At 39.1% G+C, this 26,013-nt stretch overlaps 1 protein-coding gene across 3 annotated transcripts in view; it reads left to right on the top strand.

The window, feature by feature from the left end:
* OSBPL3 (oxysterol binding protein like 3) overlaps window positions 1–26,013 on the top strand; it is a 91,763-nt gene that overhangs the window by 49,334 nt on the left and 16,416 nt on the right. For 2 of the 3 annotated variants that reach the window (XM_065627451.1, XM_065627450.1), the window contains exons 4-16: window positions 5,317–5,433; window positions 5,638–5,691; window positions 5,900–6,013; window positions 6,516–6,686; window positions 10,502–10,628; window positions 11,453–11,556; window positions 11,705–11,797; window positions 12,405–12,561; window positions 14,952–15,082; window positions 17,881–17,988; window positions 20,815–20,949; window positions 21,653–21,746; window positions 24,710–24,960. In XM_065627451.1, the coding sequence (XP_065483523.1) occupies window positions 5,317–5,433; window positions 5,638–5,691; window positions 5,900–6,013; window positions 6,516–6,686; window positions 10,502–10,628; window positions 11,453–11,556; window positions 11,705–11,797; window positions 12,405–12,561; window positions 14,952–15,082; window positions 17,881–17,988; window positions 20,815–20,949; window positions 21,653–21,746; window positions 24,710–24,960 (1,656 nt within the window). The remainder of the gene's footprint in view (window positions 1–5,316; window positions 5,434–5,637; window positions 5,692–5,899; window positions 6,014–6,515; window positions 6,687–10,501; window positions 10,629–11,452; window positions 11,557–11,704; window positions 11,798–12,404; window positions 12,562–14,951; window positions 15,083–17,880; window positions 17,989–20,814; window positions 20,950–21,652; window positions 21,747–24,709; window positions 24,961–26,013) is intronic. The other variant, XM_065627453.1, reaches the window with a different exon arrangement.

Here is a 26,013-nt window from a genome sequence, read left to right as displayed (position 1 = left end):
GGCAGAAATGTGAGTAAGAGACTGGCCTTCAGCTGAGACTTGGCAGGCCATTGGGCCTGCTTGATGGGAAGAAGTGCTCTCACTTCAGCTTTTCTTCCCGCTTTCACACTTTTTAATTGTGGAGGCGCTTTCTTGGCCACCTTACTGACACGAAGAACAGTGAGAAATGTGGTTCTCCTGCAGGAACGTGGGAGACACCTTGTGCCTGACTGCAGGAGACAAAATTTGAGTTGGAATGCAGGCCAGAACGTACTCTGTATTTTAAAGTTTTACCAAAACTATTTGACACCATGTATATTCCAGATGGCTGCAAGCGGCTGAGTAATTTCTCAGCTGCTTCCTTCTCTTCACCTTGTATGCCCAATGGAGCATGGGTCTGTCTTGCTTCAGGAGTCCCTTTCTCTCCAAGCTTGTAGAAAGGTGAATCTGGTTTCTTGTGCTTTTCATGATTGTGCTCAAATTTCTGCTTGTCTCCTGCAAGCAGACCACTCTTATCAACCTTCAGTTGTTCAAGCTTAACCAAAGTCTCTGATAACTTGATCCAAAGTTCAAGAAAGTTGCTTTGCTAGATATAACACTGGAATATTGAAAAGGATCTGCTGTTCACTAGTCTTGACTGCTGTCAGGTTAATTCTCTGTGGAAAAGTTATATGTTTGGGTACTGTAGTTTAATATATTTCAGCTAAGGCAAGGGGAATAGCTTGCTCAGTAATCAGGCAAAACAGCTTTTAAGCTCTTCTGGCTAATTTCAAGAAGAAAGAAACAAAAACATAAACACAGCATTTTTCTTAATCTTGCAGATTGTCCTGGTAGTCCTCAACTACAATTATCTTTCACTAGTTCCATCAGGTTTCTTGCTTTGTGAACCATTTACCTTTCTCCAAGTCTCCAATTTAAAACTGGCTAATGTCAAGATTAATTCTTGTATTGGCTCATTTAGTAGATAATGTTTTCTGAGGAAATGAGATTTCATCCACATGTGAACTTTTAAGCAGCAGTAAGTTCAGCTGTTACAAGTAAATTGCAGCATTATACTATATTTAATGATATTTAAAGAGGCTGCTCTCTGTCATCATAACAGTCCCAATCCTTGTTATCATATAAGGCTTCATCAGTAATCTTTAACAGGAAAAAGAAATCCAAGCCCACTACGGATGGCACGTATTGTCCCAATATTTACATTTATGGCAAAAGAGGTGGTGGAACATAATTTTTCTTTGGCTTTCAAGGTTTTGAACTGGAATGTTCTGTCAAAAAAAAAAGAAAAAGGGAGGAAAAGTCCTTAATATTGGAGGCTTAGAGCTGGCTTTGTACTTGAATATCTGTCAAACTGCAGCTGGCAAGCTCTACCTGCTGTGCCTGGTGTTAAGCTGATGTACTGGACACAGCCCAGGAGGCTTTCTCCTCTTCCTTCAGCCCAATAAACTCGTGGTATCCATGAGTAACTTCTCTGTTCCCTCATCTGATATTATAGTAATTTACCCCAAAGCAGGACAGGATTCATGATTATTGAGAATTTTAAGTAAGTCCCAAGGTAGTAAAAATATAAAGAATATGGAGTGTAACTTCTGGTTTTCAAGAGGAAAAACATTATTTCCTGATCATTGGTTCAAAATAATGGTATCCAATGCGCTGTCAAAAACCTTGAAAACTGGAGGGAATAAAGAAGCTATTTGTTACAAAACTGACAAGGATAAAATCCAGACCTGTAGGGACAAAAAAAAAAAGTGTGCCATAATAGCAATTTCAGTTAGAATAACTGCTGTTTTAACCTACCTTCAGGTAGTAGAACATCATTGGGGGGCCTGTAGGGTGTTGAGTGACAGGAGCTGCTCAGCCCCACATTTCTGCTGCTTGCAGCCTGTTGTATAGTGCTGGCAGGGAAGCAGAGCAGCTTTTCAGTTTGTTCCATGAAGTGCAGTGCGAGGAAAATAATAACAAAACAGTGCAGCGCTGCCAGGAATGTGGTGGAAAGGAGATCGGATTCCTTAAACTGTTTAGTGAATTTTCAAAAGATGGCTTGCTGTTATGCCTTGTTATTCAAGTAATCACCATATTACCTGCGGTAGTTTGTTTGGGTTTTTTGTTTGTTTGGGGTTTTTTTGTTTGGTTTTTTTGGTTTTGGGGGGGTTTTTTGTTTGTTGTTTTTTTGTTTTGTTTTGGTTTTGGGTGTTTTTTTTGTTTTTTGTTTTTTTGGTTTTTCGTTTTTTGGTTTTGGGTTTTTTTTTGTTTTTTGTGGGGTTTTTTTGGTTTTTTTGTTTTTTGGTTTTGTTGTTGTTGTTTTGGTTTTTTGGTTTTTTTGTTTTGTTTTTTTCTCCTAGGTTTCTAGGGGTGAATTTTAAGGATTCTGGAGATAGATAAATGAGCACATGTGGTGGGTTGACCTTGGCTGGACACCAGGTGCCCACCAAAGCCTCTCTACCACTCCCTGTCCTCAGCTGGACAGGGAAGAGAAAATAAAAGGCTCGGGCGTTGAGATAAGGACAGGGAGAGATCACTCCTACTCAGAGTAAGATAATGAGAAATAAAACCAAATCTTAAAACACCTTTCCCCCACACCTCCCTTCTTTCCAGGCTTAACTTTACTCCTGAATTCTCTACCTCCTCCCACCCTCACAGTGGTGCAGGGGGACAGGGAATGGGGGTGGTGGTCAGTTCATCCCACGTTTTGTCTGCCGCTCCTTCCTCGTCACACTCTTCCCCTGCTCCAGCGTGGGGTCCCTTCCATGGGAGACAGTCCTCCATGAACTCCAACATGAGTCCTTCCCACAGGCTGCGGTTCGTCACAAACTGCTGCAGTCTGGGTCTCCCATAGGGTCACAAGTTCTGCCAGCAAACCTGCTCCAGCTTGGGCTTCCTGCAGGGTCACAGCCTCCTTCAGGCATCCACCTGCTCCAGTGTGGGGTCCTCTACTAGGGGTGGATCTCTGCTCCACTGTGGACCTCCATGGGCTGCAAGGGGACAGCTCAGCCGGGCTCACCATGGTCTACACCACAGGCTGCAGGGGAACCTCTGCTCCAGCACCCAGAGCACCTCCTGCCCTCCTCCTTCCCTGACCTGGGTGTCTGCAGAGCCGTTCCTCTCACATATTCCCACTCGTCTCTCTGACTAGTTTCTGTGCCTGTGTTTTTTGCTCCCTTCTTAACTATGTTATCCCAGAGCTGCTACCACCATCGCTGATGGGCTCAGCCTTGGCCAGTGGTGGGTCCATCCTGGAGCTGGGAATGAGGGAATTGAGTGTACTATCAGCAAGTTTGCTGTTGACACCAAGCTGGGAGGAGTGGCTGACACGCCAGAGGGCTGTGCTGCCATCCAGCGAGACCTGGACGGGATGGAGGGTTGGGCAGGGAAAAATTTAATGAAATATAACAAGAGAAAGTGTAGAGTCTTGCATCTGGGCAGGAACAACCCCAGGTTCCAGTATAGGTTGGGGAATGACCTATTAGAGAGCAGTGTAGGGGAAAGAGACCTGGGGGTCCTGGTGGACAGCAGGATGACCATGAGCCAGCACTGTGCCCTTGTGGCCAAGAAGGCCAATGGCATCCTGGGGTGTATTAGAAGGGGGGTGGTTAGCAGGTCGAGAGAGGTTCTCCTTCCCCTCTACTCTGCCCTGGTGAGACCTCATCTGGAATATTGTGTCCAGTTCTGGGCCCCTCAGTTCCAGAAGGACAGGGAACTGCTGGAGAGAGTCCAGCACAGGGCAACAAAGATGATTAAGGGAGTGGAGCATCTCCCTTATGAGGAAAGGCTGAGGGAGCTGGGTCTCTTTCGCTTGGAAAAGAGGAGACTGAGTGGAGACCTCATTAATGCTTATAAATATATAGAGGGTGGGTGTCATGAGGATGGAGCCAGGCTCTTCTCGGTGACAACCAACAGTAAGACAAGGGGTAATGGGTTCAAGCTGGAACACAAGAGGTTCCACTTAAATTTGAGAAGAAACTTCTGCATGGTGAGGGTGCCAGAGCACTGGAACAGGCTGCCCAGGGAGGTTGTGGATTCTCCTTCTCTGGAGACATTCAAAACCTGCCTGGACGCCTTCCTGTGTAACCTCATCTGGGTGTTCCTGCTCCAGCAGGGGGATTGGACTAGATGATCTTTCGAGGTCCCTTCCAATCTCTAACATTCTGTGATTCTGGCTGGCATTGGGTCTGTCAGACATATAGAAGCTTCCACGCCTGTAGCCTCCCAGCTACCATAACCTTGTCACACAAACCCAATACAGCCAGCTAGCACTCTTGCTGACTTTTCTTTCATTTTCGTTTTAAAGTTTTTTTGAGTCAGTCAACTTTTTTTGGGGGAATACTTCCCTCTGTATCTTACAGGGAGGACCACGAGTACTTACCTACCTGCGGTAGTTCTGTTTTCCCTGAAGTGTTTCCTGCAAGTCCTTTTTCGTCATTAGATTCTATACGTTAAAGTATTTGTCTTTTTTAAATATATGGGGATGATACTAGCACATGCCATTTCCTGTCAGTTGTTCGTAATTCTAGATCTGTCAAATCCTATGCTTGCTGGCAATAAATAATTCATGAGACCTTTGATTAGGAATCTTGAAACTTCTGTTACATTTTCATTAGAGTCGATCCGTAAATAAGAACTATAAATTATGAGATATTTTCTCTGTTACATTGCTGCAGGGCCTTTCTTTTAAGAGTTCCTGATGGAAAAAAAAGAGAGATTCTCTTTTAATTAGAGATGTATCTGATGAAGGGTTTTTTTAATTTTTCTTGTACTCTCCCTTCATCTTGTGTTCCTCATAGTACTCCCTAAACAGAGTTATTTCCCTGGCTTTTTCATTATTTCTACTTTAGGGAGGCTGCAAGTCACACTAAGCACAAAACCTTGAGTTACTGAATATGAGCAGAAGAGTTTTATATAAAAGGTCTTAATTTTCAGTGTCTTTTATTTCTGCTTCATAGCATACAAAGCATGTCCTTTTAGCATAGGCTTTTTGTGCCTGTGATGGCAGAACATTTTGTATGCTAAATTGTGAATAGGCTATGGCTATACACTGTGTATGTATGTATGTACATACAGAAAAATATACATATAAAATTCTGGTAAGCACATATATTCAACAAAGGGTGGCGTCATGAAAGTAGTGTTTTGTTTAGTTTGTATTATTTTTATCAAAATCTGAAAAAAGAATCTTGTCTCTTGGAAGATACATAACAAAGCATAAAGATGGATCTAAGCTTAGATTTCAACATCATTTGGGTTTTTTGCATTTATAGCCCTCATCCTTCTGAATGTCTCTTAACAATTCTGTTCTTTTGAAGAAATAAGATCTAGATTTGGATTTTCTTTTTTAAGCAGGACAGCTGGGAAATTGTAGAAGGACTCCGGGGAGCAATGAACTGTACCCAGGAGCCCCAGAAGCAGGAGGGCTGCTTGCTGAAGAAGAGGAAATGGCCTTTGAAGGGCTGGCACAAGGTAGGAAGGGAATGTGTGTCTGAAATCTCGATGTCATGTGAGTGGGACTTGCTTGGTGTGGTTTTGTGGCAAAAAGGTTACTTAAGAACAGAGAAAGTGTTTTCCAAATAAATATGGGGGGGATGTTGTGGTTCATGTGTGTTTGTTGGTTGGTTGGTTTTGTTGGTTTGCTTGTTTTTAAATTCTCTGCATTTCTGGTTGCAGAGATACTTCTTTTTGGACAGAGGGATTTTGAAGTATTCTAAATGCCAAGGTGATGTAAGTGATCTGAAACCCTTTAAGGCCATTTTAAGGTAACAACACTGTTTTGTTCAAAATGACAATGAATCTGTATTGTTGACGATGGGAAACAGAGTTTCAGCAGTTGTAAACAGTAGGTTGAAGGAGGGGAAATGATGGTTCCAGTAGGTAGTATCTATCCTTTTGCTTTATTCTGGAGTGATTGTATTATTTTTACTTTTTTCAGATAGAGAGAGGAAAGCTTCATGGCTGTATTGATGTTGGACTTTCTGTCATGTCTGTAAAGAAATCAACAAAATGTATAGATTTGGATACAGAAGAGCAGATATACCATCTGAAGGTAGGTCTTCAAGATTGTTATAACCTCGCTCCCAAAATAACGTTAGTTAGGTACAGTGGATATCTTCTTTTCTTTTTAATAGTAGGAGGTCTGTTAGTTACAGTAATAGCTTACTTTTTAGTCTCAGCAGACTAGTTTACACTTTATAACTTGAGAGGCCTTAATGTACCGTTCCAGAGTCAGTAACCCTGTTCCAAATAGAAATTTCGAAGATGCCTCATGTTTACCAGCACTCTTTTCACCCAGCACTTTTTTTGGCAAAGGGTATGCACTTATTGCACAAGCGCTTTTACTTTCAGTAGTTGCATCTTACTCTTTGTCTTACCTGTAGAGGAAGTATTTTCCACAGTCAAATGTGTAGGTAGAAGCATCATGAGAAAAACTTTTCTGATATTTTTCCAATAAAGGTCAACCAAGCTGGCTATCTAATCAGCACAAAATACCTTAGTTTCTTTTTGCTGATTTTGAATGCGAATGTTAAAAACCCTGAAATTTTGTGTAGGTGAAATCTCAGGAACTGTTTGATGAATGGGTAGCGAAACTTCGTCATCACAGAATGTACCGTCAGAACGAAATCTCCATGTTTCCTCATGACGTCAACAATATTTTCTTCCCTGCATCTACTACTGTGGACTCTTTCCCTGGTTTCTGTGATTCTACTCCGGGTAGAAAGGTAATAGTGATGATTTATAAATAATCAGCTTTCATCAGGGATTAAATTAGCCTGATTTGTGTTTATTAAGTAAAGGCCATAATGGAAGTTTGTGGTGAGGTTTAAGTTATGATCTAAAATGTCAGGAGGAAAATTATATTATGTATTGATCTACTCCCAGCAGTTTTCTCTATGATGCTGTTAAATTTTATAATATCATTTTAATGCAGTAAATTATATTTTGTGATGACTTTTAAAACTGGATATCGAGTTAGAATTCTCATGATATTTGAGGCATATATCAGTATTTGTCTGATATGTGCTTGTGAATATTGGTCTGGGTCCCAGAAGAGCACTTGGCTACATTTTTTTTTCTCTTTAGCATTTTTTCATTTAGGCATTAGCTAATAAAACCTCTACCCTTTTACATTAATGAATCTGACTGTGCTTACCTGAGGACTATATAGGAATCATCCAAGAGCCACCACCTGTGTCCACTATTTTTATTTTGAACTGAGATAGAAGAATTATTCAAACCAATCCAAGGACCATGCTGTAGGAGGGTGTGGGGTCTGGATGGACCCAGTTGGCAGTGTACATCTCTTTAGGTAAATTCTGTGACTGTTAGTTTCACAAATGACCTGACAAATGCTCGGTCCAACACTATGACTTAATCTCTTTGATGCAGTCTCAAGAAAGAGTGATTGTGCCTGAAAACAACCTCTGTGCCTTCAGCAGTCTAGCTGATATTCACCCAAAGAAGCTCTTCTGCTCCAATCTAGAACCAATGATCTCTTCTGAGAATAATGACTTTTTTAGTAATACTGTGTTACTTAGTATAACTGAAACAGCTATATCTGTCAAATCCAGAATGTCTCCTAAGCAGCAATCACCTCTTTGTCATCCTCCCGCCTAAGTCTTTTTTTCCCTGGCTCTATTGCTGTAGGATCTGAGTGGGCTTGTTCCCCAGTACTGGTGGTTCATCACTTTGGTAGAACTATCCTGTAACTGAGTATGAGTTTCACCAAACAGAAACCTGAAGGGCAATGAGGCTGGTGAGGGGTCTGGAGCACAAGTCTGAGGAGCAGCTGAGGGAACTGGGGCTGTTCAGCCTGGAGAAAAGGAGGCTGAGGGGAGACCTTATTGCTGTCTGCAACTACCTGAAAGGAGGTTGTAGCATGGAGGGGGTTGGTCTCTTCTCCTGAGTAACAAGTGACAGGATGAGAGGAAATGGTCTCAAGTTGTGCCAGAGGAGGTTTAGATTGGGTATTAGGAAACGTTTCTTCACAGAAAGGATTGTCAGGCAGTGGAACAGGCTGCCCAGGGAAGTGGTTGAGTCACCATCCCTGGACGTGTTTAAAAGACATGTAGGCGTAGCACTTAGGGACATGGTTTAGAGGTGGACTTGGCAGTGTTAGGTTAACAGTTGGACTCGATGATCTTAAAGGTCTTTTCCAACCAAAGTGGTTCCATGTGCCTGCACAGTTCTTTGCTGGTGGCTGAGAGGCAGAGGATCTGTGTGAGGGGGTGGCTGAGCAAACAGTAACTCACCGCGCGTCAGTAACAGGGCTGCTGTGCAAAGAGCTGCCTGCAAGCTCTCTGCTGTGCCAGCACTTCTGTGGCTCTGCCAGCCTGCTCTTCCCAGGCTGTGTCTGCAAGGAAATGGCAAACATCTTGCAGCCATTTAGTTATTTTCTCCCAAAAGACAACCGGGATAGAGGAGGAGAAGAATACCGAGGGCAAAAGTGGAACATTGCAAAGCCCGTGATAACTCTATGGCTGTTCAATCTCTCTCTCTCCCTCTCAAAAAAAAAAAAAAAAAAAGGAGGGGAAAAAAAAATAATCCACATGGCCAGCATATCTAAAATCTATGTTCCTTGTCAGGAAACTAACCATTTCTTCTTTGGTATGAAATACTTTGATTCACTTCTAATTTATTAATCCAGATTTGCGCTGCAAAGAAGCCCTACTTATTTTCATGTGAAAAATAGAAGGGGATAGTTCTTAAGCTGCAGTTAATCATCTTAGCTTGGCTGAAGCTAAATGGAAGTTTGCCAATTTACACCAGCCTTAGCTTGATGTTAGTTGATATCAATCCAGCAGTTAGGTTATTTTGAGAAAAATTTATCAAATGAACTTTGCATTGCATTTTATTTGTTTTTAGAAACACCTGATCAGTTTTCACTTTTTTAATTTTGTTTTTTTCAGTTGTTGTTGAGAGGTAGGTTTATCTATCTACATATGTTTATGCGAAATGCTTGGGTTCTAAAGCTTAGCCATGCTGATCAAAACCAAAACTATGCTAACTGGAGCTACACAAACTCTATTTTGCCTGTTTCTTGACAGTGCCTGCTTCCTTTTACCCTCTTGCTCGTGTGTCCCTCATGTATATGAATTCTGGAAAAGCTGATTATATGAGCTAGATTTCTGAAGAGAAAAATGTGGGATTTGTTCACAAAATGCCACTACAATTGCTCATCTTTAAATTCAGTTTACTTGTGCTTTTAAAGGTGCTGGGGTTATTATATGAGTATACGTGTATAGATAACTAGAGCTCATACAACTTTATGTATGAATAAAACAGCTAAGCTACCTAGATTAATTTTAAAATTGTGCTTATTGATGCTTACTACTGTTGCATACTGACTATATGAATTGACACCATACTGAATGACACCACATGGACAGGGCATTTTATTTTATTCTGCAACTCAAGTTGGAGCTTATACTGTAAATTTTAAAAGACCAACTAAGAAAACAGCAACTGAATGAGATGTAGATGATGTTTCCTATGAACAAATTTAAAATTAGTACTATCTAAGCTACCTGAGTTTTGACATAAGGTGAGCAAGAGGTAACGAAGTTTGTGTTTGCTTTAGAGAAGAGCCAAACACTTTAGTCAGCTTTTCTCATAACCAGTAAAACAGTCATGTAATAGTAGTTTAGATGAAACATTGTAAAACTGATTTTAAACAAGATGTTGACAAAGCATGTCATTTGTGCAACTTCCCGACACAGATGTTATTAAAGATGAAAGGTTTAGTAAGGTCTAAAATTAATTAAGCATTTGAATGGCTATTATTTGTAGTTACATTAGAGAAGAAGACAGCATTATAGGCCACAATAAACTGGTAGTGGTATTGGGTAGAAATTTCTTCCCACTGGAAACTTTATTGTAATGCTCAATTAGCTCTTACACAGAATTTCCAGCATCTCCTGAAGCAGCTGATAGGGGCACTGCTGAAAATGAGATAAATTTGAAAATGGTCGCTGAGGTGTTGTAAAAGGGTAGTATTTACCTAGATGAGGTGCAGAGTCACACATGTATTAAGGCCTGTCAGGCCAAATCACATACTGTAGTCATATAACCTTAAGTAAAATTTTTAAATAACATCTAGTAGATCTTGCTTTCTTCACTGGAAAATAGCTTTAACAAATATGTGCCTGTTACATTTAAGCTACTTTGGAGGCTTCTTTGGAGAGCGTGGAGAGGAACAGAATGTCCAGCTTTGGTCCTGTTCAGATATAGTTCTTTAATTGTATAAAGTTTACTTAATTGATGCAGAATTTTGCCCTTCCTCAAAATTCAGTTTTCAGCAATTTTTTTGGTTCCTTTAGTATATCCACTGTTCATGGACGGCAGTTATGTTAGATATCCAGACATTATGCTCAATGACTGTACACCTAGTCTCGTTCGTACACTCTTTTTCCTCCATGTTATTGATGCCTTCAGTCCTTGTCCCTGATTCTGGACCTCAACAGTTGGTTATCAAAATTTGTGCATACAACATTAAAATATCGTTTGTTACTTATTCACTTGTTCTTATTTGGAACAGGCAGGCAGCTTGACCAAACAGAATTCGTTGTCAGCTGGAGGTAACTTGTCATTTTCCTTTTCGAGTAATGAGTCCAGGATTTCATCTTGGCTACAGTCTTCTGAAGACATGGAAAAATGTTCAAGAGGTAATGGTATTTGAAGGAAATTGAAAATAGGCTAATATTTCCCCTAGTTTTTATTGACAATGAGAGTACTACACTGTAAGGAGTCATTATAGTTACAGGTTTTGTCTGAAACTGGAGGGAGCAAAGGGGCGGTTGTTGATTAATTGGAAACTCACTTGATTTCAAAAGGACTAGTGATTTTGGATGTTGGAGTATCAATTGTGGGCACCTCTTCGAGGAAGCAATATATTTCAGTACATTTTCTTTTATATACAAACATCACCTTCAGTAGTAAGTTTTGAACTTTCTTAAGCCCAGCATTCAAAAAAAGGAAGCACCTAAAGTCTAGTCATTTAAAAAGCACTAACTGTAATTCAAAGTCACCTTCTGCTCTCAAGCTTTCCCAAGAGCATGAAGATCTTTCTCTTGTTGGTAGTGTCTGTGTGATACTTATTTGGGAAAGTTCTAACCACCAGTGAGTTTCAGCTCTAATACAGAGGAGCCTCATCTTTAGCTCTGACTGTACAATTCAGTCTTGATGCCTATGGAATTGTTACCCTCACCACGAGGAGCTCTGACTAGTCCCAAACTGCAGTAATTATCACATTATTCTTACTTTTCTGCAACCAACTAGGATAAAATATAGTGATCATTATACACACCATGTAGATGCATTTCATATTTTGAATTTGAACTTGAAGATAGAAGGATACAAGTTTTTCATTCAGTCATCTAATGAATAGCTTATACTAGCTATAATCAAAATAAAACTAACCTACAAAGAAAAATCTTCCAGTGTGTCTGTTACTTTACGGCAACTGAAAATATTCTTTTGTTCAAAACAGACCTCTCGAGCTGTCATACATATTTACTGGAAATGAACCAGCTGTTACAGAGCATGGATGTTCTTCACAGGACATATTCAGCGCCTGCTATAAATGCTATGCAGGTTTGTTGTTTAAAAAACAAAACCAAAAAAGGTTTTCCCTTGCAATTCCAAAGAACAACCCCAAATCCTAAAGTGTCAATATATTTCTTCTTAGCTCTGCTAGTTTTATGGCAATCTGTAAAATTTTTGTCCTGCGTATTGTTAAAAGGTTGGACCTTTTGAAAGCCCAAAGAAGGAAAAGAGAACACACAGGAGGTGGCGGTCCAGGGTTGTTGGGAAAGAGGCTAAAGGAATGCTACAGGTAATTTAAGTCCTTTCAGTTCCCATCTTTCTCTAAATCTTAGTTACTGATCATTTCTTGGTGTAAACGGTTTAGGAAATATGAATCTTTCCAAGTAGTGTCCTGTGCTACCTCATTCTAAGTGATCAGACAAAACACAAAAATGTTGTCATTGATATCTGCAATAGGATCTGCCCTTTTACCTTCAGGAAACTGGCCATGGTTTTTTTATCCATTTTTTTTTCAGTCTGTCTCCAATTTGGGATGTTGTGGTGTTGGTTTTTCTCATTAGTATAGATTTTTGCAAATTCTCCAGATAGTTTTGTACACATTTGCATCCAGAGGCCATGAGATAAGTTACTTATAAGTAGGGGAAAATAGTATAGTTATATGCTACAGCTCTCAATGACTTATTTCTTGAAGTTTTGCCAAATCCTCAATTGTGACATCTTGGGCAAAGTTGTATCTATGGTTTAATTTGACAGGTGTCATCCATTTCAAGCCTTTTGGTAACTGTCAGTAGTTTTTCCATTTTTGGTGTCTCGAACATGTAACCCAGGTGGGTACAATAAAACAGAATTGTCTTTACAGTTTATAAAAACATCACAAATGGCCATCCTCCTTACAGGTGCCTTCAGTATTTTCTGCCCCTATGAGACTGCATGCTTCCAATCCTAACTTATCAACAATAGATTTTGTAGAGGAGAAAAATTACTCCGATGGCTCTGAAACATCATCAGAATTTACCAAAATGCAAGAGGACTTATTTCACATTGCACATAAAGGTAAATTAAATTGTCTTTTGTGTGTGGTTTTATATCATCACAATTTAAATTATGATGTGAATTCTGAGAATGCTGCCTGTTTGATGTTTAGGAAAAGCAGAAAACACCCTCCCTTCCTTTAATTCCGTTGAGGAATTGCAAATGTTGAGATCTTGACTAATTTGAAAAAAGTGGCTTAAACTTTTTTTTTTTTAATTTTTGTCTAATAAAGGACATCCCTTTGCTTTATGTGCTAAACCTAGGTTGGATATTTTTGGCCAAAAGGTAAAAATCCTAAAATCAGTTGCTATAAATACAACAGCAGATTTATACTCTTTTGTCTTTGCACGCGTGTATGCGAGCACATGTATGTTTGTGTATTTGGCGTGCTTCACTGTGTTTCCAAGTCAACATTCGTTGGTGATGCAAGGGTTGCTATGGTAGTAACCTATTTTTAGTGAATACAGAAGAGTAAAATCATGTAAAGCAGCCAGAGGGGCAGTTTGACTAGAAATGGTTTCTTCTCAGAATCATTTTTCATTAGCAGCCCTTTGCTCCATCATCCTCACACCAGAAACATTTTTATTGTTTAAGTGATCTCTGTGAGGAAGGCACTTAAGCATTTATAAAGACTTTTGGGAGTATTGGCTTTGTCCTCTTTTGCAGAAGAAAATGATTGATGTTATCAATAAGCATTCTTTGCTTGTTTTTCCCCTCTAGTGCTGATGTATCTTGATTCTTTTACGTAAGAAAAGTATCTAAGTAGTAAACTTTATTAGGTCAATTATAGTCAAAACTGATGTATGTTTTCCAAAATGAGAAAACCAGTGGGGGTGGGGTGCAGTCAGGAAACTTGCTATTAAGCAGAGCAAAGAAATTGCCAACTCAAGATCATCTTACCTAAAACGTCCCTGTTGGAAATTTTGGTTAGACTGACCCATGCATCGAGGGGACAATTGACTTGGTGCTATTTAATACAGTATCACTTTATTAAGAGTACAAAGATTTTTTTTTTTTCCCCAAAGTTGCTTTATACCACACCCCTTCCAAAAAAGAGTAGCGAAGACAACTTTTGCTTTAGCTTTTGATACAAGTTAAATAAAATGTAACATTAGTACTTTGGTATGTAATAATTATTGAAAATGTAAGTACTGTACAACTTACTAAATTACATTTAAGGTCACTGAAGATTTTGACATGAAAGGCTACGATAATAAAATAGATCATAAGATAATAAAAGATAATAAAATAGATCATGGTGGATACATCTTCCTCTCCACTCCCTGTGATACTGTTAAAGATTTCTTCAAATAGGTTAAAGCATGAGGATTAGCTTGGGTAATGGTTTGCAGTGTTGAAATACACCTAAGAATATTTTCTTATAAGATTAAGTTAGGTTACATCACTTAATGAAGTGGTGATGATTCAGTTTAGCTCCGAGTGGATGATTAGGAGAGGTATCAGACATTTCTTGCTCTTTGCTCTTTCCATGCATCCATGCTCAGATTTCATGTTGTTTCCCTGTAGATGGGTACATTTTTACATTGCCCATTCTCATTACTGTATTACAAGGCTTAATTAGGCCTCCAGAAATCCTCTAATTCTCCAATTGAGTATGAATGTTGAAATCCTGCATAAACTTATATTACTCGAATAAATTTTTATTCCTTGTGGTTAAAGAAAAGATTAAATGTCTTAGAAGTAAAAAAAAAATAAGGAAAGCGCATTTCCCCTTTGAAAATCTAGTGATTTTAAAGTTGCTTGATCTGTTGTCTGATTTGAATGTTTCAGGCTGGTGATACTGACTCAGGAAGGAGTAGTAGTAGTAGCGTAATGTGCACAACATTCAGGATGTGACCCTTTGAGTCACTAAATCATCTAACAAGCTGAAATTTCTTTATTCCAAAGAGATAACAAAACTCAACACCACAGTTGGCTTGCTTGTGGGGAAACTACTAACCTATAGCTGTGGCACAGTATGTGTTATAGCTGCTTTTTTTTTCTATTTCACTTTTTTTCTTCCCTATCTTCTTCTACCCCACTGGAATTCTTAAAGGAATGTGGAATAGACTCATGACCATCTGAAGATTCAAGCTAATTGGGGAACAAAAGAAAGTGAAGAGCAGATGTGGTTAGTTAGCTTTGTTGCCATCTGTCACAAATAATCAGAGTAATTTTGACTGTGGCTAATATATTCAACACGGTAGCATTCACCATAAACATTTCTTCTACTAAAAAATCTACCCTATAACCTTGATTAATATGACTTGTTTTTAGTAACCCACCCTGGATCTCTCAAACTAAATTCTTGTTTCTGTCATCATAAATGATGTTTTGTTGAAGTTTTACATAATCGGTTGTATACCATTTGTAGCTGTTTTTAACCGTCACTTTTTACATAATGGTTCTAGTTTACTTCACCTTGAGGTCAGCGTTCAGCACCATATCTACAGAGAGAGAAAAGCTGAAGCAGATGCTGGAGCACGATGCATCCTCCTCTCCATCTGCACAAATAGTTGGCTTGAAGAATGCCTTAACATCTGTAAGTGACATGCCAAAGTTCAGCAAGCTTCATTGTCATCAGATACTACTTCTGAATTTCATAGTAGTTAATTTCTGTTTCTTTAGCATCTGTTCTGTGCTAGAATTTGCAGTATTGAAGCATAGTAAGTTGTTATAGATGGTGTTTTTCAAAGACTCTTTCCTAAATGTTAAAGATATTGTGAAATCACTGAAGTTGAGAGATTGTTTTAGGTATATAGTATAATCTGTATCATTTAATGTTAAGGATCAAAGGGCTGCTCTGTGACAATGAGTCTACTTTCTCTTGAAACATAAAATGTTCAGTCACTCAGTTCTGGTAGGTTGCGGGTTTCCCTTTTCTTTTCCTAAACAGCACTCAAAAATTCACACTGTGACTTGGCATAAAATAACGATGATAGTGGCTGAAAGCACTCAGCTGCCCCTCGTAATGCCCTAGAGCTTCATCACGCTGCACCAAGGCACCACAAAGGAAATAACTTGTTTATATTGACTTCCAACCTTAATTATCTGTAGTCACCTAAAAGCAGCAATGGAGCTGTTAGGGCAGAGTTCTATTATAAATGACAGAAGATTATGTTCTTTAAAAAGGCAGGGGTTTTGTTTGGTGTGCTTCTTGTAATTGATTGAGACCAGAACTTTCAGCTTGGTCGTGTTGAAACACGTCAACCAAACAGTGATCTGATTTCAGAGCAACAGGGCCATCATTACCACGGTCTTAAAATTTCAGTGTTTGTTGCAAATTCCTAGTCAGAGGCAAGGGAGACTCCTTGGCACTGATAAATGTGATATAGATCATCTTAGAATCATTTCAGTATGCAAACTTCCTTTTGCTTTAAGAAAGCTGTATATGGTTATAGCTTTTCAGGCACACGCTATGCCTCTTTGCCTAAACCCTTAGAGGCCATGATGTCTTCAGAGTATTTAGAGAAAGCTGAAACCTGTTGCATGATAACGATACTCACTCACTTGCACTACTTTGTTTTTGGCTTTCAGATGTTCTACTCATGATAGTTGAATAGGTGACTTTGATTTTTCCAGTCTTATTTGTCTACCATTTTATATCAAAAATTCTGGTTTAACATTTCTGAACTCCATGAACACTCAGCATGATTTTTTTCTTTTTTTGAGCGATGAAATTCTGTTGACCATCTTCATCCTCTAAATGTTGTTTTAAAAGTCGTGCTTTTAGGTCTTATCTGATACTTAATAAGCCTTTTGTACCCAATCCAGAAGTCATCTGTGAACCCTGGCAGTTTCAGCAGAGGTTAACACCTGTGAAAGCTATTTGTAGCCTATAGATCTGTAAAGCCATGATGCCAACAGAAAGTTTCTCACCTTGTACAGCAGAGCATCCTGCAGGAGAAAGGAATAAGCTTCTCTGAAGATGTAGGGAAGCACAGATCTGATAAACTTGACATATTTCTAGGACTTCCTTGCAAGAGTCCTGTGTTGATGACTTTGACTTAGTGTTTGTTGTTGTTGTTCATTCCACTTTGTTTTCTGTACATGAAGAACAAAAAAATCAAACATAACTCCGTTTTGCTTTCGTTAGCCTGGCAGGGGAAGAAAAGTGAACAGATTTAAAGTGGATAAAACACCACAAATGTGGCATCCCTGCCTCTGCTTCTCCCTCATTAAGATAGGATCCTTGACCTATACACAGTCTAAGCAAGGCAAAGACAGAATGAGAAAAAGTACAGTATTTTTATTTCTGGGGGATGAAGAAGACAATAGAAGAAGAAAACACTATGTAGCAAACATGAAAACTGGAGAATACTATTACGAGAAAGCTGTGTAAATTCTTTTTTGCACTCTGTTGTTGTTGTGGGTGTAATGCAATGCTGTCCACTTGAACACTTGACGCAGCAGTGATGTTTGACTGTATGGTGAATTCAGACCATGCACATGTAAAGCCAGAAATTACTTTCTCCCTTCCATCACCACTTTGAGCTTATTGTCTTTCCTGCCCTCCAGACTATTTCCAACAAAAATTGTTGGAAATCAGAAGCATCTGTGGGACAAAGTGGATGTGGGAACAGCAGGGTTCTCCACATCCTAGTATTGACTCAGGTCACTAAAATGGGCAGTAAGTCTTTAGTATTGTTCCAAAATTAGTAACTCCATCTTTTTTTTACAGATGTATTTTCTTTGCAGGGAGGGCTGCATTCTCTTCCTATGAATCTAATCTGACATCTGTCCATCAGGTGCACCCAGCGTGAGAAAATAACATGAAACAAACATGACTTTGCAGTAGAGGCTTTTTATTCTGATCACTGCTGTTATAAGCTGATAGGACACAAATCATGCTTGTACCTGTCTGAATCTAAGTTGTGTTTCTCTGTCAGTGGAAGGAAGAAGGAACTGTCTGTATATGAGGCTAATGGCAAAATCCAATGGTTTGGGATGTGGCAAGAGTAAGAATTAATGTTGAGAGAGGCTAGGTTGAAGATGGGGATGAAGGAAGAAAGCTTGAAAAGAAAAAAGATGCACAAAATTCATTTATGATTTATTAAATCAGCTTGCAAAACCTGGTAACATGAAATATCCCTGCCATCTTTGGCTTTTTTTCTCCGTTTACGTGTCTTTTTCCTCACACTGAACAAAATTAGTTTTGAGAGCTAAGGAACAAGGTTTGAAGCATTTATAATAAATGATTTGCTGAGCCAGTAAAAAAAATCATGTGGTGGTGTTTTATGCTGTGCTTTAAATACTCTTCACCCCTTTTTACACAATAAAGGCACGTTCAAGTTAGTTGAGAGAACTTTATATCCCCAATATTTTTGTTAAATATTCCAGGCAATAGCACAAAACACAGATCTTAAAGACCGGTTACGCAGAATACATGCCGAGTCTATGATCCTTGATTCAGCATCTAATGCGAAATCAAGTCCAGATTTGGTGAAGGTGGGTATGGATTTCCTCTTTCAGTGGTGTCTGTTCCTCAAGCCCCCACATCTAGACAGTGCTGCGTTAGCTGCGTCTTGTCCTGTTCTTCGTGTCTTCCCTATGGTGTGTCGTGTTAGTAAAATGAGTCCGCTTTCGTGGTCATGAGTCGTTTCTGATGATGCATTGTGAAATATGTGATTTGAAAGACTTTCCTTGTGAGCAGTTTTCCTGAGCACATTTTCATTGCTTTTTGCTGCCGGTTCCCAGTGTTCTCCCCCACCTTCTGTCAGCTTCCCATTCAATATGAACAGACCTGCCACCTTGTTGCCCTCGCGCTGCTGTTTCTCTCACCCTTGCTCCCTTGTTAACTTTCAAGTTCTGCAGTTCTTTCTGTTGCCTGTGTAAATATTGTTAGCCCAGAACGCTGGCTACCGCTGTGGCTCGTGTAAGGTTTAGAACAACTACCAGACATTTCCATGAAAGGATCGAAGAAGCAAGACATACAATAGCCCTTTCAGCCATTTGGTTTTCTTTGTGTGAAAACAGGGAGTCTTCCACATATCCAGTTAGACATTTGGGACGTGCCGATGTTCAGTTTTTTGGCTGGCTGTAGAATGCGTGTGAATCCGGTGTATTTATATAGGATCTGGGTGTTAATGGTGCTAGTGAGGGAAGCAAGAACTATGTTATTTCTGGTGGGTTTTCCTAAATGTTAACTCATACAGAAACTTCTGCTGGGCTTGTAGGATAAATCTTTCATTAGAACTTGAGTGGATGTTAATACTGGGGGTTTTATATAACTTATCATTTCCTTTTAAAGACAGTTTAAGTGTTCTGGCTGTTCACTTCTGGTTTAGTTCTTTTTCAGTAGAGCCGTGCTTTGGTCTTATTTATATGTTTGAGATTATTTGGTGTGCATTTTGTTGTTGTTATTTGTTTGTTTGGGGTTTTTTAAGGTAGTTAATCGTTCTAATGCCTTCTGCTTTTAATCCCATGAGAATCTGAACAGCACTTAAACTGCTATCCAGACAAGCATTAACGTATTGGGTTTTAATTTCAGAAGTTCTTTATTTTCTTGTTTAGTGAAGGTCCTTGCAATGACAATGGATTATTTCTGAAACTTGTTCTATGCACTATATATATACACACACACACAGATGAGATGAAAATAGCTTCCAAAAGGTCCTTTAGAGGTTTCATTCACAAATTCTTTCTGGCGTGGTTTGGAAAGGAACTTAAGGATTAAATCACTTACACTGCAGAAGTTTAGTTTTAGATTTTTCTGAGGACTATGACAGAGTAATGCTGCTGTGAGGAAGATGGGGCCACTGCACAAAATGCTGCTCTAAGTAATAAGGTGCTATGATAGACCTGTGAAAATTGAAACAGTATGAACTAGTACCCCAAGCCTTTGCATAAGCTAAAAGCTTAGTTTGTCTGTTGGGCCGTTTATGTTGTAGTTTATCACGTCAGGGTGGGGACGTGAAAGAAGACAACCTGAAACTCTCATGTGATGGATATAAAAACCTGCTGTTCTTTTATGAGTCTTTCCTGCTCACTTTCCTTCTCAGATTCAAAATAGTATTGGAAAGAATCCCAGTAGCAATGCTCACATGTTGAAGATTTTTTTTTTTTTTTAACTCGTAAGCTACTGTATCTGTCATCCCACACGCAGGTAATGTTGAAGTTTCCTCTTTCCTTGCTGCTGTATCAGAAGTATTTTTTTAAGTCTTTTGTGTGATAACAGTTTGGTTTGTTACCGTGTCAAAATTATCAGCCCGTACTGAATAACATTCTATGTTATCACAGAATCTACCAGCAGAAAAGCTTTGAAAGATTTGTCAGCTTGATTATAGACTTGTCAGATTGTTCTTTATGTTGTTTTCAAAGTAAAACGCTACAATTCCAGCAACATTATGATAGGGCAGTCACAGTTACAGATTAGTAAAGCATCTCATGCAGAAAAGCTTGAGAGCAGCTAATACAGTCCTTTGGGGCAGCCAGCCCTTTTCCTCGGTGTTTGTGGAGTTATCAGGGAAAACAATAGTGCACAGTGTTCTCCAACTTTTTTTACTGCATTCACAGAATGAACCAAGTCTCACGGGTCATCCCATCTTTGCTAGGCCACCTTTTGGAACTCCGCTTACGCCAACCATCTGTAGAGCTCCCGTGGGATGAGTTACTGAGATGTCCGTGGCTGTCCAACGTGCCTGCAGCAGCAAAAGCAATGTCACTTACATGGCTTTGATAATGTGCTGGGTTTGGTTAACACAGAGCTATCTCAGGCGTGGATATGAAGGAAAACCTCCCACAGAACAGCATAGAAAATTATCTAGTGATAAGACAGAGAGCTAGGAAAGTATTGCTATTATATAGGAAGCAACTTTGCCCCTCTGAATTTTGTATGCCACTGCATCACAGGCTTTGCATTAAGCAAGGCTTGGGAGGAGAAGACTAATTCATTTGCTAAGATCAGAAAGGAATGTGGATCTAAGATGTAGTATAAAGAGATGGGAGTTTTGTCCTTTTGGGGGCTTTTTGATGATACATTTGCGTATATCTGGCTAAATCACTCAAATATCAAAGCATTTTTTTATCCTTTTTTTTTTAACTGATTTACTGAATAAGCACTGCTCTTTTCCTTCTCTTTTGTTCTCTTTGGTCTGTTTTACTCTGGTTTTAAATCCCTCTTTGAAACACATGCTACCTTTTACTAAATAGGAGGGGAGCATGTGCAATCTTCTCCCAGTGTTTTACAGCCCTTTAAGTTATGTGACTGTGGAACTACATGCATGAATGCTATTTGTGGTACTTCTCTCAAAACTTTTTATTTCTTTTAAACAGGAAAATGCAAGAGAAGAAAGCAGAGGTCTGGTTCACCAGGTCTCCAATGAAAGCAGACTGTCTATTGCTGACTCTCTCACAGAATTTTTTGATGCACAGGAAGTCCTGCTGTCTGCTAGTTCTTCAGAAAATGAGGTCTAAGCATTAAGATTGACATCATTCTGATGTAGTTTCTTATTTGCTTCTTAACATGAGGTCTTTCTGAGTGCTAATTGCACATCAGATGACTGCTAGAAAATGAAAATTTTCGAAACATTTAGAAGGCAATATGCTGCATGTATTTATTTGTTGTCATTGTCTCTTCACGGTAAAATGTAGCAATTATTATGGAGAACACTTATATGCACATTAACGCACATGGCAATTAGGTAGCTAGTATGCAGATACTCCATATATTGTACTGTCTGCCTTGGGTCATTATACAGGTGCTTAAGAAATTGTACTATAGAAATATATCTTCATACCTGTCCTTGTGGTACCTGTAGGTACCTTGGGGCTGATGTCATGCATATTGGAACTTAATAACTCATTTTGCCAATTCTTCTCGGACTCTATAAAAAACTTGGCTTTGATATGAGGAAAAACTTCTTAGCTGTGGGGCCAAGAAGATGAAGCATGTCTCCACTAAAAGAATAGTTGAATTTTCAATTATAGTGGTCTCTCCCAAAATCAATTGTTTCTTCTTAGGACTTAGTACTTTCCTGTAGTACCAAAACAGAGCTTAAACCGTTCAAATCTATTAAAATAATAATGGCAGGGGAAAGTAACAATTTTCATGTGCATATGGGGTTATTTTAACGAGTGATGTATCTTGCTTATTTCCCCGCCCCACACTCAGGTATCAGATGATGACTCATACGTGAGTGATATCAGTGATAATGTCTCAGAAGATAACCTAAGCAATGACATAGAGAATGAAAGGCAAACTTTAGGTAAGTTCAGTGTTGTTTTGTATTTGTTTCTTTTTTCAGGCTTTTTTTTTTTCTTCTCTTACTAGAAGTAATTTGATATTACAGGTTTTGAGATGTAAACAGCCTGCTGTTTTCTCTTACAGCCTCAGATTGGTTTTGAACAGCACATTCTGGCTAATCTGATTAACAGGGCCCAGGCACCATTGATGCAGCAGGATGGTGGTTCTGTATCAGCAGAGAAACCTATTTTCTTGGCTGCTTTGGTGCAGCTCCCACTTCTTTTCAGTTCTTTTCATGGTCACACGATTTTTCAAAGTAGCAAAGCCTAGCTGCTTTCTTTTTTTTTTTTTCAAAAAGTAATTTTCCATTCGTCACTTGTTTTTTTCAGTTTGCAATTTAACGACCGTATTCAGAATTCTGTTGTTTTTAGCAAAACTCAGTGTTTAAGGGAAAACACTGGGAGGCCTGACGTATGACCGCAAGGATTTTTCTTGTGTTTTTTAATCATGAGAGTCTTGTTAGCACAAATGCTTATTTAACTGTCTTGCTAATTAGAGACAGAACAAAAAAAAAAGAGGGAGAAGAATTTGTCATAACAAACTAATTGCCTTCAACTCCTTTTGGTAATCACGATGTTCTTCCTCCTCTATCAATATATTTTTAACTTCAAAAAGGCTGAACTATGGTTTCTTACTAGCAGCTGTTTCCTGGTCATCTCCAAGGACCAGCGGATCCCTGTGAGCTTGGGTAGTTTGAAATGCCTGGAGGTCTGTTGTATTCTCTAAATTTTTAAAAATGAAGATTTTATTGAAAGAGAGGAAAGAATACATATTGATTTATCTGTTACCTGGACCTTAGAAAGCTCTACTAGCTTGACTGTTCATATTCTCATAACAAAGACCATCACCGAAGCTCTTCCATATTAGCAGCAACTCTACATGCTTCTGGTGCCTGCTCTCTGTGTGCTTTGGGCAGCCTGCCATTCCCACTAGTAGCAAACTGGAGGCCTTTTTCCTACAGGGCATTAGCTGAACCAGAAATTGTGGGTTTATTATCAAATCCTCTGGCCACTGTAATGTAAAAGGTCAGACCAGATGATGATCGTGGTCCAGTCTGGCCTTGAAAGTCACTGAGTCTTGGTGGAGGTCAGATGTCTAAATCTCTTTCAGTATTGTTGCTGGCCATTAGCCACAGCTCTTGCAAACCAGATCTACGTGGGCTTTTCTTTTCTTGGAGGGATGGGAAAACTCGACTGTATAGAAAACTTGGTATCTGAATATCTTAGTTGTTTCTCATATCTTTTTTGTCACCAGTTTACCCCAATTAATGGGCTGGCCCCAGAATATGTAGTTCAGTCAATTAGTATTCTACTTTTAATCAGAAACCGTCAAGGGATATAACCAAATCCCATTACAGAGAGCTCTTTTGAACAAGGATAAATTTTTAGCATTTACCTTCTTCCTCTCCAGATATCTCCCCATTCCTGAGGTGTCTAAGGGAGCATCCTTCTTTTTGACCTCTTCTTATTTTCAATAATCTATTCCAAGATGGAAGTATAGGAACCAACCTCTTAACAGTATATTTTTTTCAGGTAAATTTTTTTATTCGTAGTGCCCATGCCATTTTTATGCAAAAAGAAAGCGTAACAGTAACTCACTCACATGAGATATTAAGACTTCTAGTTTGTGAGTGGCAGGGAAGATGGAAACTTCTTCCTCAAAATTCTGGGGCTGCTGATTACACTTGAAAACCTCCATCTGAGGCATGGGCTAGCGTACACGGCGGTGATGGAGAAGTTAGCCCTGGTGGTTATCGCTACTTTGTCACTGTTGGAAGCACTGCTGATATCATGTTCATGTCAGTGGAACAGCAGAGGAAATACTGCTTGAAATCCTGCATTTAGGGGTAGCAATTCACAGGAAAAATGTGCTGCCCAGTGCTGGTTTAATTCTTCCAAGACAAAGCTGTGTGAGGAAAGCCAGATGAGGACAAAGGTTGACAGACTGAGGTTCTACATGGATGCCTCTGAATGGTAGCTGATTCTAGGGCAGGTGCTTCTGAGGACATTTAAAGATAAAGTATGTTCTTGTAGCAGCAACTATATTCCTCTCTGAAGTAAGACTGATGTACAGATAAGCCAACATAATCACTTGAGACTAGTTCCTGTTGCAGAAGCTTGTAGCTCTGTTTTAATCATGCCACAAATCATTTCATGGCACACTTAGTACTATTTATCCTGTTCCAATTGCTTTGACATAGCAATGCAGACCTCAGATATTCATGTCAAGGACTCTCAACGTGAGTCCTTTATTTTAGCCTTCAGCAAACCCATTAGCTCCACAGTTGCTTAATCTTTTCCACCTTTAAAACAGGCCATTTCTTCACTAATGTACGGGAGTCTCTAAAAGCTAACATCACTCAATTTTTTTAAATGCTAAGTGCTATAGGGAGTACTGTGGAAAAGCCTGCATGTAAATCTGTGGTGTAGTACATTTCCCTGGTAGGAGTATTCAAAAAAGTAGGAAAAGATAGGTAGGAGTTTTTTATTATGCTTGGATCTGTAAGTTACGCCTTGCCTTCTGAGAAGTGTCAACTTAATTGAAGCTCTGTCAAGAAGGGAGGTTTTATGTTACTTAAACACATAGGAATCTGTTACAAATAAAATATTTATAATATTTACTCTTTTGAACTCAATGGAAAGCCTGAGCCTTTCTTATAGCTTTTAAGGGGAAGGAAGGTCATTTTTTAATGCATCTTTTGTACCTGGCATTTACCTCAGTTAACATACAGAAATTAAAATCTTGTTCTTAATTTTATCATTTTTATAACAGGCCGTCTTCAATCACAAGTGAAATACTTGCATGAATCGTGAGGGTGGAAGGAAGTTTTGACAGAGAAAAGATGGTTGCATTTTAGTGTATGTTTGCAAAGAGGGTAAAACTAAGTAAAAAGTGAATTGACTTGTTCTGCCATTTCCTTTTCAGACTGTATTTCCGAAAGTGGAATTGGATGCAATTCTAAACGGAGAACATGTTTACCAGCTCCGTGTCCTAATACGAGCAACATCAGCCTATGGAATATCCTGAGAAACAACATAGGAAAGGATCTCTCCAAAGTGGCCATGCCTGTTGAATTAAATGAGCCACTTAACACCCTTCAGCGTCTCTGCGAGGAGCTGGAGTACAGTGAACTACTAGATAAAGCAGCGCATACGCCTAACCCATTTGAACGGATGGTAAATATTTTATTCCAAGTACCTAGGAACATTCAACGTGATTAGAATAAATATAAAACCAGTCTACCAAAGGAGTGAAGATGTTCCGTTCCATTATTTTTTTCACCCAGCTGAGAAAGGCAGACTCTCCGAATGTGTGTCTGTACATACTTACATACCCACTATTTTTGACTCTTCTGCATAATTTGTGTTGTTTTATCAGAAAGTCTCTCTCCTTGAGTGCCTCGCTGTCCTGCAAGGTTAAACAAAGTAGTTTAGTTCTGTTTTGCAGCTCTTACTCTGTAAAATTAAAAATTTACAACAAAAAAAGGAGGAGGGTTGAATTGATGTACTTCTCTCTTGAGTATGAAAGCTACAGAATGTCTTTTTTTTAAGGGCGTCTAATCTGGTAATGCATTTGTGCATAGAGGATGGTGGATCTTCTAGCCCTACGCTACTGTGATGTCTTTATATTAACTAAAAGAGCTCCATTTGTTTTATTAACTGGTTTTGTGAAGTTTTGGTGTTGATACAGAATGTTCAGGACCTCAAAACTAGGGCATATGAATGCATGTTCAGTACAATAATGGTGTCATCTTCTGCTGGTGCAGAACCTCGAATTCAGCATTTGGCAAAAGAATACGAGAAAAGTGCATTTTGGTTGTTTTGCTTCCAGGTGCACAAGAGCTACTTAATATGTAACCTTGTAAATAAAGGATTAAAAGCTCTCTAAATTTTCTTAAATGGAAGCTATAGATTGTCCCTTAAACTGAATCAAGCCTTTGTAACTCAATATATCTTGTCTTAAAATGAGGTTATTAATGGATGTAAATAGTCGTGTTATGGATGCTATTTGAAAAGCCTCCTGCTCCATTCTGACACTCTGCAAGGGTGACAATTTAGTGTGAGTTCTCAGGAGAGAGGGTCTGGCTATTAACTGGGGATTTGGTGCAGACCTTTTTTTGTTTTCTTGAGAACATACGTTAAAAGGAAAAGGAAATGAGCAGCAGTTGTTCATATGGGAGTGAAAATAAACCTTTTCCCTCCTTCCCAAACTTAAGCATCTGGAAATTA

Source organism: Caloenas nicobarica, chromosome 2, assembly GCF_036013445.1.
Source record: "Caloenas nicobarica isolate bCalNic1 chromosome 2, bCalNic1.hap1, whole genome shotgun sequence".
In the NCBI taxonomy this organism is placed as follows: Eukaryota; Metazoa; Chordata; class Aves; order Columbiformes; family Columbidae; genus Caloenas; species Caloenas nicobarica.
Note: the sequence above shows the minus strand (reverse complement) of the source record. Positions and strands in the feature narration are given on the sequence as shown.